Source organism: Erpetoichthys calabaricus, chromosome 1, assembly GCF_900747795.2.
Source record: "Erpetoichthys calabaricus chromosome 1, fErpCal1.3, whole genome shotgun sequence".
Taxonomy (NCBI): Eukaryota; Metazoa; Chordata; class Cladistia; order Polypteriformes; family Polypteridae; genus Erpetoichthys; species Erpetoichthys calabaricus.
Window position 1 is genome coordinate 231,735,649 of NC_041394.2, and position 15,103 is coordinate 231,750,751.

Below are 15,103 nucleotides of genomic sequence, written 5' to 3' on the forward strand. Positions count from 1 at the left end.
TGGTGACATTCCATGGCCTCCGAGATCCCCAGATCTCACTGTTCTGTGGGGACATCTTAAAAGCCAAGTGTACTGCACACGTCCTGCAACCAATGCTGAACTAAAAATGAGGATTGAAGAGGAAATCGCTGGCATTCCTCTTGACATTTTACATCAAGCAATGCAGAATTTCCACAACAGGCTGTCAGAATGTGTATGGAGAAATGGACAACACCTTTATTATGTTTTCTTCAAAACATAAAATGAATATTGAATAAATATTGATTACCATCATTAATTGCATATCCTGTACAATACATTTCGTCATTAAATGTATTTTGTAATGTGTTTATTCATGCATTGAACGTCTATTGAAAGTTTCCCATTTCCCTGTGCCACCCTGTATTTCTAAATTAATGATTGGTGCTTGTTGCTTTTGAAAAATCAAGTGCAAAGCGAAATCACATTCAATAACAGTCCAAAATAGTGCAAATAGTGCACTTACTTCCTTAGAAGGCTGGCGTCCTTCAACATCTGCAATAAGATGCTCCAGATGTTCTACCAGACGGTTATGGCGAGCGCCCTCTTCTATGCAGTGGTATGCTGGGGAGGCAGCATAAAGAAGAAGGACGCCTCACGCCTGGACAAACTGGTGAGGAAGGCAGGCTCTATTGTTGGCATGGAGCTAGACAGTTTGACATCTGTGGCAGAGTGACGGGCGCTGAGCAGGCTCCTATCAATTATGGAAAATCCACTGCATCCAGACAGAAGAGCAGCTTCAGCGACAGACTGCTGTCACTGTCCTGCTCCACTGACAGACTGACAAGATCGTTCCTCCCGCAAACTATGCGACTCTTCAATTCCACCCGGGGGGGTAAACGTTAACATTATTCAAAGTTATTGTCTGTTTTTACCTGCATTTTTATTACTCTTTAATTTAATATTGTTTTTTGTATCAGTATGCTGCTGCTGGAGTATGTGAATTTCCCCTTGGGATTAATAAAGTATCTATCTATCTATCTATCTATCTATCTATCTATCTATCTATCTATCTATCTATCTATCTATCTATCTGTCTGTCTGTCTGTCTGTCTGTCTGTCTGTCTGTCTGTCTGTCTGTCTGTCTGTCTGTCTGTCTATCTATCTATCTATCTATCTATCTATCTATCTATCTATCTAAAATAATTCTGATGGACAAGTGCCAAGCAATTGCTCAAAACTTCTCTTTAGAGTCTGCAATGCTCTACAGTGAAGACTAATATACATGGTTTCAGTTGTATTGTTTGACAGTGTGATGGTGTATATCACTGAAAGAATAATTTCTCACATCAGCTAACAGGTCTTAGTAAGAGTTTAGCAGGGTTTTTTTTTTCACTAAAGGAACAGGACACCAAAGTGGCACATGCAAACAAGAAGAAAAAGAAGGTTTGCATGGGAAAGAGTGGGTGAGCATAACAGCCTCAAAAACATTCCAGGAGCTGAAAAACACATATTCTTAGTTAAAGTAATTGCCATTCAACTTTGAGATATATATTAACTTCAACTGAGCATCACTTATATACAGTATGTACACAGATCATTGCTGGGTCCGTTGAAGTCTCTGCCTCTGACAGCAGTTTTACTTATTCTGCAAAGTAAAACAACCCCTACAATTTGAAATTCTGGTGGATACTCTTCTATATACACAGTAAAGAGTTATGGAAGGTAAAGGGGTGCATTTATGGCTTTAACAGTCAAAAGGAGTATTTTTAAATAAGCTCTTTACTAACTGGAAGATAATGTGAAATAAATGGAGGTTAGGTGGTCAGTTTCCTCATATCTAGGTATGACTGCATCATTTTAAAATTTTGTAATGTGGAAAAAGGATAATTTAGAGAAATGAGCATTGCAGAAATAAAAACTCAATTTTCCCCAACATGAATAAATGATATTGCATTTCTGCATTCTGAAACCATATTTACTTTGATATTAAAGTTGGAAAAAATCTCTTTCCATTGTGTTATCCAATATTTAACTCAAAGTTACTAAATAATATTAAATACTACAAATACATGCGAAAAGCAGCTTCATTGTGGCTATCTCAATTGTAGGCTCATTACATTAGCTTCTTGCTTCCCATTCATACTCTTTCTACAGACAAAGGGGACACCTGCAGTCTTCCCGTCACACTGATACATTTTCAATGCACCCAGTTCTGAAAACTGTGTGTTAGATTAAGTTCCTCCCAAAACCTTTGTCACACAGCCATGCACAGTTTCTTCCATGCCTCTTGTCTCTTTGCCTTCAAGCATTTTCTAAGTCTTTCCAGCATCTGCCTAAAAATGCAGTTCAAGATGTATTATATTAAGCTTTAATCCTGCATAAATGAACCATTCTACTTGTTTCAATTAAAAGAAATTAATTTATTTTCATGTTTTATTTTTATAGATTGCTGACACAAAAGTTAAGGTAAAGGAAACACAGAAAAAAGCATCTGACCTGATTGAGAAAATAACAAAGAATAAAGAAAGAATTGAACAAGACAAGGAAAAAACTAAAGCTCTCATCCAAAAAGTAAAAGACTTTTTAACAGGTAGATGCCCCTGCATTGACACAGGTAGACATCTCACTGTATTTTAACTGGCTGATATTTGACTTTTTGCACATTAACATCAACAGAGTTTTACTGTGACAGACATTTAATCAGATATAAAAACAGATTCATTCCAGTACACATCAGTATCTAATATGGATGCACAGTACATGACAGGTAGATTGTAACTGAGTGACAGTAATTCAAGGTATTGCCAATTCATTTTGACACTAGGAGGAGAAACATTTGTTTTTGACAGAGGCAGGAATTTTATTTATTTTTTATGCTATAAACACAGGCAACCATCAGGGCAATTTTCAAAAGCAGTAATTTATTTTGACATCCTGTCATAAACCAGTCCCGTACTTACTTATTAGGAGTGGAGATGGATTCTGACACATACAAGCTGTTAAGCCGATTAGTTTTGGCATGTCTCTTGCATGGTAAAGTGCTTTATGCTATGCTGATAAGTATCTAAATCTGTCATTTTTTTTACTTCTTCAGCACCTGCGCGCGCATTTTTTGTCTGTCCATTTGTGTGTTTGTTATTTCTCTGTTGTCCTGTCTCCTTGCCTCTTGCTAATGCTGCTTTATGGGGCTTGCAGACAAGAATAGTGGGGCTTGGGCACCTTGAGGTAAGTCAAACAAGCTGGCAGAAATATTTTAATGCAAAAATTAAATGTAGCATATTATATCTGAATACCTGTCTAATGCATTAATTTTATTTTTTTTTAAAAATCTGAATCATCTTTGCAATAAAGGTAGTTTCTGAACTTGGTTGCTCTAACAGAAGACTTGGCACATTGAACAAATACTAAGAAATTTAATACTTGTCTCCTTCTATTATTATTCTATTGAATTTAATAACAGGTGAAAGTTTAGATCCTGAAGATATTGAAAAAGTTGCCAGGGCTGTTTTATCAATCAAGTTGCCTGAGTCACCAGAGGACTTTCTGAAAAAATTAAAGGATAGCTTTATCAACAGCACAGAATTTGAAAACGAGTTAAAGTTTTTGAAAGAACAAAATGATAAAGCAAGGAAGCTTTTGGAACAGGCAAAAAAAGTACAGTAAGTAGCTTCTCAGTGTAGTCTTTATCTTGCTATACAGCATGTATTTTGACTATTTTGTAAGAACGCCTCCTAAAATACTAAATAAGCAAAAATTTCGGTAAAAATGACAAACTGTAAAATATAAGAGTTTGTACCCCTTTTCATGTTTTATTTGTCCTTACTTCATAAAGAACCAGCATAGTGGTGCACTGGATAACTCTCAGCTCTAGAGCCCCAAGTTTAACTATCAGCTCCATCACTGTCTGTGTGAAATTTGCCTGTTGTATGTGTGAAAGTGTTGCTTTTTTCCCATATTTCATAAACGTACATCTTTTATCTCTACATGTACAAGTGTGCTGTGATAAACTAGCATTATTTCTTAGATTTACTTCTGCCTTGAGATGGAAGATGCCAGGGAATGCAACAGCTCCGTAAGATAATGTATAAAACTAATCAGGATAAGAAAATGGAGAGAAAGATGGATATTTTAATGCTGTAAGATTGAGAAATGTTAAAAAAAAACACAGAAATGAAGCTTTTATTTAAAAATAAACTTTTCTCTAATGTATTTCTATTAAAGTTAAGTAAGGTTACACTTAATTAACAGTTTATCTGCACAGTGAGTAAAATAGCAACTGTACTTAAAGTAGAACTATATGATTAAGATTTATAATTTCTGTATCTGCAGTTATTGAAAGTGTTTGATAAAGGAATATGCTGAAAAAGTAGGATCCACAAAGTGCTCATCTTATGTTTTTTTCTTTCAGGAAAAAAGCAGATTCTGTGGATCCTACAGAAGCCAAAACAGCAATAGAAGAAGCCAATAATGCCAACGCCAGAGCAAATGAATCAATTAAAAAAATACAAGACAAAGTGCAAGAAATCAATGAAAACATTGATGAGGTACAGTAGGCTAGATTTATTCCCATCTTATGATGCTGTTTTCTATAGCTGTTATTCAAAAATATCTGGAATGTGTTGCTTTCCCCAGACTGAAGAAAAATTAAACACAAGTGAGGATTCCTTAATGGACATCATGAACAGACTTGGTAATCTTAGCCGTGACATTGAACAATTGAGAAATAAAACAGAACAGAATAGACAGATGGCAGAAGATGTGAAATTGTCAGCAGAAGATGCTCTGGGCAATGCTACTGAAATTGAAAAGGTACAATGTTTTCCTCCACAGACTCAGTTTTTGCATTCTTAATAATACATTTATATTTAAGACAAAACCATTCATCCATTTATAAACCAATTTATTTCAGTTCTTAACTGTGGGGTGATCATGTTTATCCCGTCACTGCTGGGTGCCAGGCAGGACACAGCCCTGGATATAGTCTAACCCATTGCAGTCCATACTCACTTAAAAATGGCATATTTAGAGGCGTCAGTCCAGTTATCTTCCATAATACACATTTAAAACGTTTCTACAGATTAAGTTGGTGAGAGTTGTGCATATACTGTTAATATATTTAGTGGCTGGACAGGAAAGTGGTAATATCATTGCAGAGGCACATCAGCAATTGGACGACTGGAGAAAGATCAAGATTGAAATCCCAGTTAAAACACCTCTACATTAAGGACCCCTTAGACATGTATATATATATATATATATATATATATATATATATATATAATGTATATATGCCTACCTCCAATATAAGTGTGACAAGTACAAGATTGGTCAAACTGGTTTGGATGTCACCCGGGTTAACATCGTCTGCATCGCATGTTATGGAGACCAGGTTGATCTGATCAGCTATTGCAGCAAACCACTTGTCGATGACAGCAGAAAACCTAGAACTAATGAGATGTTATTAAATACAGGATCAAGAACTACGCTATCATCCACCACTTCCTATATGCAAGCAACCAAATGTGTATTTCCTTATAGAGGCTCACAGAACACCAGAAACTGTCCACACAGAATTAGGTGCAAGGCAAGAACCTGGGCATGGTAATCCATTTCAGGGCATGTCTAATTAAACGGCCACAAATGTAATAGTCACAAAACAAAAAATTGATGTAGACAGTGACCTCGCTGGGACCTAAACCCAGATCTCTGGAGCTGTGAGGCAGTAGTGCGAATCACCACTTCACAATGTCACCTTACACTGTATAAAGAATACAGCATAAGCTTTAAAACTACTTACATATAGAATGTAATTATCAATTAAGTAGCCCATTTTTCAACACTCATTGTGTTCCATTAAGGAGACAGAACCACAGATGAAAAACAGGAATACCATCACTGCACTAATGGAATCCTGGGTTATTTGCAAAAATAAAGGTGATAACACTAGAAAAAATTTGGTATTGCTCATGTCAAAATTTTAGGTGTTCTTTATAGATTTGAGGGTGCAGAATCACAGAATTGCTCTGTTACATCCAGTTTTTCAGAGATGAACATTTAAAATGAAAAAATACCATTTTAAAGAAGCAACCTAATACATTTTTAAAATGTAACAGTCCAAACTCTATCCTGACTGCCAAATCTCAAAAAGAAATAAAGACAGTAGGCATTTATCATAAGTGGTGCAAGCAATTTTTGCCTTGCTACCAAAGTGAATTCCCTGCAAATGCAGAAAATATTATCCAATTGTCCATGCAGCACATAACATAGTTCACTTTCATAAGAGCACAACTTTAAAAATGAAACAACCTGCACTGTCTGGCAGTTGAAGTGCTACTGATACTCAGGAATGAAAAGCAGTGTTTACTTCGCTAGTGGGATTCCCCTCCCATCTTTTTACTCTATCAACCGTATCAAAAATTTGGAAAACCAGTAACTTTTGTTATCTTTTTAAAGGAAGGGTAAGCATTCTATTATATTTTGCTATTACCTGGTCAAAACAATGGATGGATCAATGCATCCTTGCATATTTATATAAAAATCACTTAAAAAACAACTTTTTATTTTGTGGACAATAAAAAGCCACCTTTCTAATGTTCTAAGTTCAAATTCCTGGCTAGTCTGAAGGAATAAGAAGACAGAATAAAATACTGATTAACAGCAAAAAATGTGTAGCAAATGCTTGATTTTGGGTTGTTTAATGTTTAAAACAAGGACGACTTCTATTTTCAACTCAAAATATACTTCAAATAATATTCTGAGCATGAAAAATACTTATCCCATAAAACAAATGTAACTTATTGTTAAAAAATTAACAGTTTCTTTCAAAATGGTATTTTCCACTGAATCCCAGTTTCAGAATTTAGCACACCTAAATCTATAAAGTACACTGACATTTTTGCAAGGGAGGATTTTGCTGCAGACCAGTGTATATAATTGCATGTTTACAACCTCATACTCTCGCTGTAACTAACTGGCCTGTGGTTGTCTCTTGGAATTGATTAAACTACTAAATAACCATCTTCTACAGCCAATGATAAGTTGTCCTTTATTTTTAACTGAAAAGGTATTTGTTTTTGACAGGATTTTAAAACTGCTGTTACTCTGTATGAGATCTTGAAATCCAAACAGAAAGGTCAAGGTGTCTCAAAAGAAGCCCAAGAAAAGGCAGAAAAACTTCGGAAAGAAGCTGAAGATTTAGCTAAAGATATTGCTGATAAAATGCAAACACTTGCAGGTAAGACCTTTTTTATATGTTTTAATACAGCGGTGTTTATTCTGCCTCTCTCAGTGTTAGAAACAGTTGCTCTGATTGTGCATTTATGATAAAAAAAATTGTGACTCTTAGGTTAGAGACACTTCTCAAAGTAATTTTTGTGAAGCAAGGACACACCATTGAATTCGAACGAAGGAACAATTGAAAGATTATAAATCAAATCTGAGTAAAGCCATAATGTATATACAGTTCTAACAAAATCATTCCCAAAATGGCCAATACACCTCTAAACTGCACAGTTATTCTGACAATGGAGGGCAAAGAAACAAATAAAAGGTGAAAAACATGCAGAAATAGCAACTGATATTCTGATTTGAGGAAAAGCATAACAGGAACAAAGCACCATTTCTGCTTTTAAAATGTTCCTATTTAAGTGCAACAACAGAAAGCTGTTTTTGTAGGCTAATGAAAGTTTGCAAAAGTAAATGACAATATAAATAAGAACAACTAGCCATCCATTACACGGTGGCGCAGTGGATAGCGCTGCTGCCTCGCAGTTGGGAGACCTGGGGACCTGGGTTCGCTTCCCGGGTCCTCCCTGCGCGGAGTTTGCATGTTCTCCCCGTGTCTGTGTGGGTTTCCTCCGGGCGCTCCGGTTTCCTCCCACAGTCCAAAGACATGCAGGTTAGGTGGATTGGCAATTCTAAATTGGCCCTAGTGTGTGCTTGGTGTGTTTGTGTGTGTCCTGCGGTGGGTTGGCACCCTGCCCAGGATTGGTTCCCTGCCTTGTGCCCTGTGTTGGCTGGGATTGGCTCCAGCAGATCCCCGTGACCCTGTGTTTGGATTCAGCGGGTTGGATAATGGATGGATGGATAGCCATCCATTAATTTTCTGAATTCTTTTTTTCCCATCCCAAGAAGATAAAGTCCATCCTGGCACCAATAGCACAAAGCAAGGCCTCACCATGGATTGGAAAACAGTTCAAAGCACACACTTAGACACACACCCACACTCCTTTGGTCTTGAGACACCATTTAATCTGCCTGAGCACTGTGCCACCCATATATGTATTCATGCTTCAATCAGTCAATCAATCAGTCTTTATTTAACATATAATACATCGGATAAGGGCAGAAACTCAACATTCATTTTCATTTTTTAGTGAAGGAATCACTTTTGGCTATAACTCACTTCATTTAAAAGTATGTGCCTACCTGAAAGCGTCATTATTTTCTTCACTGCATTCACTTACTGTATACAAACTTAACATCAATTTAGACAGTAGCAAGTTTTAGACTAATCCTAAAGAAGGTTTACATCTTTACTGATTATAGGGTTAATAAGGTTGTTACTGTCATATGTACAAAGAAAAATGAAATTCTTTCTTGCATGCACTAATCAAAATACAATATGCCGCCACATATTGGCACCATGATTAGTATTCTTGAAAATAATCAGACCATCATTAATGCACAAATTAAGATGCATGTTTGCTTGCAAAATTACGCCTGTCATCTTAGCAAATGTATTTGTATTCAGTATGGAAATAAACACCACATTTTTATAGAATAATAAAAAGTCGGGAATTGTCTACCCTAGACTTTCTCGTATACTCAGATATGGGGATGGATATTTGAGGAGTAAACTGCAAGACAATGATTATATTTTTATATTATGTACTGTACATTAAAGAACCCATCAACAGCAAATCAAATCAAATTAATAATATATTGAACAATTATTATAAAAGTAAAGTTGAATAAACCGGATTCTGCAGCTGCATGAATAAAAAAGTACCTCTTCCGGTTAGCGGAAATAACTCAGACATTGATAGAAATCTACATTTTGTACCTAATACTTGATGCAAAATTTTGTAGACCTAACTGAATGTGTACTCAAGTATTGTGTTTACATACAAACACACACACACAAACATAATTCCAAAAATTGTATTTTCGAACTCAGGGAGGTCTAAAACGTCGAGATTCATCAAAATCTCGAGGTCAAATTTTTGGACAATTACAATACTTTCCCTATACTTTGTATAAGAGAAAGTAAAAATCAGAATTTGGTCTGAGGTTCAAATCCCAAAATAGGCACTGTTTGTGTGGAGTTTGCACATTGCCTTTTTGTTTCTATGGGTTTTACTCTTGGTACTCCATTTTTAACCCCAAGGGCATGTTTTTGGAGAATTCAATGTCTGTTGGCCCTCGAAGAGTATGCTTTGTGATGGACTAGCACCTTGTCCAGGGTTTGTTCCTGTCTTGTATCCAGTGCTATAGGGATTGGCACAGACACCGTATGTACCTCAAATGGATTAATTAGGTATTAAAGTGGATTAATTAACTATTGTGTATACTTCACAATGTGATATTCAAACTGTGGTGAGCTTTGTTTTCTAATGATCTTCTCTGATCATAATAGGACTACTGAATGAAACTGAACAGCCTCAAAGTATTGTGATGAAAAGATTTGAAGGAAATCTATTATAATATTTGGTGGTTACTCCAGTAGTGTTAGATACATTGACTAAGGCAATGGACAAGGATGCTGGTTCAGTTTATGTTCCCTTGATTTTGTTGTATTGAAATAAGTGAGTTCATAAAATGAACAAATGCAGCAATGTTGAACTTTTCATTTTTAATTGTCTGTATTTTCCTGAATTGGATTAAGGGATTTTGACAATGATGATTGAATTAATTTTTGATTGGATATGCTGATGATATACAACATGCTTTGTTTACTGTATGTGCATCTCTCTGTTTCCTTATTTCAGAACTTGAAGATAAAATCAAGGAACTCATTAAGAATAAAGAAGAAAAAGCCAATGAAGTTAGTGAGCTGGAGGCGATTGTAAAAAGTATTAGAGATGAAATTATTGAAAAGGGAATTGGCTATAGCACATGTCAGCTTTGAAACCTTTCTAAAATGTGATATATTGTATATAAAGACAATTTTAAGAGTTATTTGATGCTTTTTACTCCATTTTATTGCATTTTTTTTGGTTCACCATGTTTGTTTGTTGCAAATTTAGGGAAAGTGTATCACAGAAACGTAAATGAAATAAACCAGATTTTAACTTCAAAAAAGAATCTTCTTTGTTTCCTAGGATAACTATTTAAATATGGTTTATGATGAGTACTTTGGAAGTATATGAAAGCTTCTTGGTATTAGTCCTGTCCCTTAGGTGGTGAAGTGAATCTCTGTAGAAGAAAGCCATACAAGAATTAGATTTAGATTCTTTTAATGTCTGCACTGAAAAAGGTAGCAGCCTCTTGTCCCACACTAAGCTAAAAGGACAAGTCGTTGTGTTTAGAATTTGTGACTCCAGCATTAGAGCATGATAAGCAGTTATTAAAAAGTTTGTTCAACTGCAATAAAAGAAATCACTTCATGTTACACTTTATTTAGTCCTGTTTAAGTTTTTAACAGTAGAATGAGGCCAAACAGTAAGCATAGAGCACAATAATTGGTATCGGTTAAGGGAAAGGGGATTTGAAATTGTATATCATTTTTGTTACACTTTATTCATTATTTTATAGTGTGTATATAACGATGATGACAGTTGCATGATAATAAAATCTAGAAGTAATTTTCCAACTAATATGGCAAAATTGTTGAATTTGTAATTACATAGAATGCCTCCTGTAATAGTTAAATGGATAGACAGACTGATCTATCTGTCTATTTACTGTATCTACTAGCAGGGTGATAAAGAGTTTTGAATAATCGTGTATCCAACAGGGGGCACTAGCTCCTTTGGAATTCAACTTTTCAAAGAATAATATTCAGTTACTGTGCAGGAAAAAGTCTTTGTCTTACCCCTTGGCAAAAAGACGAAATCAATTCTAAAAAGTAATATAAAGAATTGCATTTTCTCTGATTTCATTTTAATGTTGATCACTTCAATCAAGTGATTTATGATGGAGCAGACACTGCAAGCAAAAGGCAGATTTGACTGCAGTGAAGAAAAGCAAATGTCTTTATTTCAAGGTGGTAGTGTAACATGATTATGGTCCTCTCCTTTTATCACTTACACTGTATATTAATGCTATTATTTACTGTAACATCCTTCAAAACAAACTTAACCAATCAGTTAGATGCTTATGTTGTTATTTGCTTTGTAACAAGTGAAACTTTAACTGTCGCATCATATTCAAATTTAATTTTACCACTGTAACACATCCAATATTGCCCCAGCAGATATATATTTAATATGTTTACCTTTCCAAACCTCAGTGATATTTCAAAACCTGCCTATTGTAAGCCTGAGCATCAAATCACTGCATACACTGCCAGAAACATTTTACTACTATCATCTTCACACTGAAACAATACATCTACTGTTAAAAAAATGGTCATGCTCACTAACCATATCAACCTCCCAAACACTGAACTAACTGAAAGTAGATCCACAAACAACAGCACTGAACTAACCAATGATTTTAATAGATAGATAGATAGATAGATAGATAGATAGATAGATAGATAGATAGATAGATAGATAGATAGATAGATAGATAGATAGATAGATAGATAGATAGATAGATAGATGTTGCTGGTTTCAGGAAATCAGTAATTCAATATAATTTACAGTCAGGCCTGTGCAGAAGAATCACAATGAACTATATATTGGCTAAATTTAAAAGAAACTCAAAAAGCTTCAATGTAGCGTGGGATAGATAGTTTCCAAATGAATATAATAATCATCTTAAAATTTATATTGGAATATTAAGTGAACTGAGTAACCCAATAAATATATAGGTTCAGATTTGAAAAATGGAGACCATGAAGACAATGACTCAGTCAGGAGGATTGCTTCGTTATACTGTATGTGCTCTGCAGGGGTGCAGATATACGGTATAGCCAATAATATACTGTATTACTTATAAACTATGAGCTGTAAATCTTTATACTTTTGATTTTTTATGTTACGCTTTTCTCGTACCACTCTATCTTTAAGTGCATCAGTTACCTATGTCATTTAAGAGGGCTGATGTACATATCTGTGCTTCAGTGATGCGTACCTTGTAAATCAGTGTTTAATATGTTATCTTACTTTTTTAGTTAATGTTACAGAAGACGTTATAACTGCTCATTGAAGAACTAAATGCAATATTTTAATGGCTGCATTTTTTACTGGTCATTTTTAAATAAGAATGAAGCTTGAACCATTTATGAATTCTAAATGCATATAATTAGATCCCATGCTTAGTCAGAAATCGAAAAACTAGGGCATATATACCTTCCCTTAAAAACACAACCTCTTGCAAACAATTAAGTTTTATAAATAAATGAATACAGTTACCCTGGCTCGCATCAGCTGATGCCTGTCTGTGCTTGGCCCAGACATTTTTAGAATTTATTCTGCAAGGAATCTTGAGAAATGCTTTTGACAAAAACCAGAGACGACAATACTTGAGTAAATACTTTGGGCCATTTTCTGCATACCTCTCATTGTAGTACCATTTGAAGTGGTGTAAGCAAGAAAGCACATGAACTGACGCAATTGTTAAGTGATCAGCTATGTGATCTAAATGGTCATAGTCTTTTCTAAATGATCACAATTTTTTTATAATTGAAGCTATTTAAAATGTTATTATTATGTATTAAAAGAACTTTAGGAGAAACATTCCAGGGGATGCACGGAAGAATTTTCATCTTGCCTGAAGAAGGGGCCTGAGTTGCCTCGAAAGCTTGCATATTGTAATCTTTTTAGTTAGCCAATAAAAGGTGTCATTTTGCTTGGCTTTTCTCTGATACAAGGAAAGAATTTTGATAAATCTTCCAGGTCCAGAGGCAGGAAAGTACTACCATATTACCACCATCACATTTAACAATTGGTGTGATATTCCTGCTCAGGATATAAATGAGACAATGAAATCCATTGGTCTCATTTGTCCATAGAACATTCTGTGAAAGGCTTGGAGATCTCCCAGTTGCTTTCTGGCGACTAAGAGGCAAGCATTTATATTCTTCATGATTTAGCAGTGGTTTCTGCCTTGCTTACTTGCAATGAAGCTCATTTGTGTACAGTGGCTTTCTGATTGTAGAGTCATGAACACTGACCTTCTCTGAGGCAAGAGAGACCTTCAGTTTTTGAACTGTATTTTTAGGAACCCTTGTGACTTCCTGGATGATTTAATGTGGCATTCCTTGCATTATTTTGGTAAGCTGGACACTCCTGGGAAAACTCATTCGCATTCCAAGTGTTTTCCATTTGAAAATTATTGCTTTTGCTGTGGTTAAGCGGAGTCTCAGAGCCAAAGATATTGCTATGTAGCTCTTCACAGCCTGTTAGATATTAACATTTTTTTTCTTATCTCTTAAAGAATTGTCTTTGATCGCGGCATTATGTGCTTGTTAAATCATTGTACTGGTGACTTGACTCTGATAGTAAGTAGTATTGAGAAGGGCTGGCTGAATTAATGCCTTGCTGTATTCCATCAGTTGATTCCCACCTTAATAGGTTGATTTAAATAGGAGGCAATTATTTTTGTACAAAGTAACTGTAGTTGTGGGATAACTTTGTTCATTAAATAAATGCAACAGACATTTATCTGCATTTTCATTTTTCGTGTATGCTACTTTTAAAAGCATTTTTAAAGAAGAAATGAAAATGGAGCCTATTGAAAACACTCTTGTAAGAGACAAATGCACTTGAAACTGTCTGCTTATTTAACTAGGAAATCCTGTCATTTGTACCAGCATATAGAAATTAGAAAATGAGATCATATATAACTTTATGTTTTGTTCTCTGATAACAGTTTTCTTATAAGAAATCTTATTTCTGTTAACCAAGCATCCACCCTTGACTCTTAATATGTTTAACTCTTTTGGGACTTTACATATTACTCGAAACACAGCTAGGTTTCTGGATTATACCATTTCTCTGCATGCTGATTAGATTGTCTGAAGTGCTTTGTAGTCATTATATATAAATTAACCTGGCTGATTAACGGAAGATTTCTGTTAGATTTCTTCATTCTACCATACTGCATTAACAACAGCAAAGGGACTCCACCAGTGGCTGTAAATAAAGGACATCTGTGTATGTAGTTCATGTATAATCATAAGGACTCTTTTTTATTTATTAAGCATTTTCCACAATGCTCTCTGAAAAAGCCAGCTCAGCGTTGCAATGTGGATGGTTGAAATCATGGATTTTTAAAAACGTACAGCGATCACGTTCTGCTTTGTTCATGCTTATTATGAACCCCTTCCCTGACTGGATCTTGCTCAATACAATGTTTAATTTCTTAATTCATCACCCTTTAAGTAATAAAACCATATTTCAAGATAGCAGACACATAGAAGTTGTTTTCCATGGTGCTTGTTGTGCTGCTTAGCTATATGTATATAAATTGTGCTTTTTTAATTTTGAATTCTGTATATATGCACAAAAGGTGAATACTAAAATGGATGCCATGGTTTCAGATTACTGTGAATCTTGTGGCCAGCAATGTTACAATACTTTCAAGGATATATCCACTGATGCATGAATGCAAAGCACCGACAAACTACTACGTCATATGAGTTTTCAGTTATGTTAGTGTGAACAGAGATACTTCCGTAAACAGTGTGAAATTGCTATTGTGAATGAAGATAATTTTCGTTTAAACTATGAACACATAGTAGTGTGTACATAGCCTTAGATTTCTGTTAAAAATCTGAAATCAGAATCAACAGTTCCAATAATGTGAGAATTTAGGAATGGAGCAAATACTTTTCTATGTCACTTTTACAGTAAATACTCAAACTACTGCAAATAAGTGTGATTTTTTTTAAACCCAGGGATTCACATCACCAAACATTTTCCATTTTCAGGTCTTGATTTTTGAGCATTCTATATAAACACATTCATAAGAAAAGTCAGTAGACTATAGGTTAATTTAGTATGTTCTGCCTTAAAACTTATTTGTTTCAAAC

General features: G+C 35.0%; 1 protein-coding gene across 2 annotated transcripts in view; it reads left to right on the forward strand.

Moving 5' to 3' along the window:
* The window catches only part of lamb4 (laminin, beta 4), a 107,124-nt gene extending 96,505 nt beyond the window's left edge, over window positions 1-10,619 (forward strand). Inside the window, exons 30-35 of one of the 2 annotated variants that reach the window (XM_028812511.2) lie at window positions 2,407-2,575; window positions 3,422-3,620; window positions 4,370-4,505; window positions 4,594-4,770; window positions 7,042-7,195; window positions 9,951-10,619. In XM_028812511.2, the coding sequence (XP_028668344.2) occupies window positions 2,407-2,575; window positions 3,422-3,620; window positions 4,370-4,505; window positions 4,594-4,770; window positions 7,042-7,195; window positions 9,951-10,090 (975 nt within the window). In that variant the 3' untranslated portion in view covers window positions 10,091-10,619. The remainder of the gene's footprint in view (window positions 1-2,406; window positions 2,576-3,421; window positions 3,621-4,369; window positions 4,506-4,593; window positions 4,771-7,041; window positions 7,196-9,950) is intronic. The other variant, XM_028812512.2, reaches the window with a different exon arrangement.
* Window positions 10,620-15,103: the final 4,484 nt, after the last annotated feature.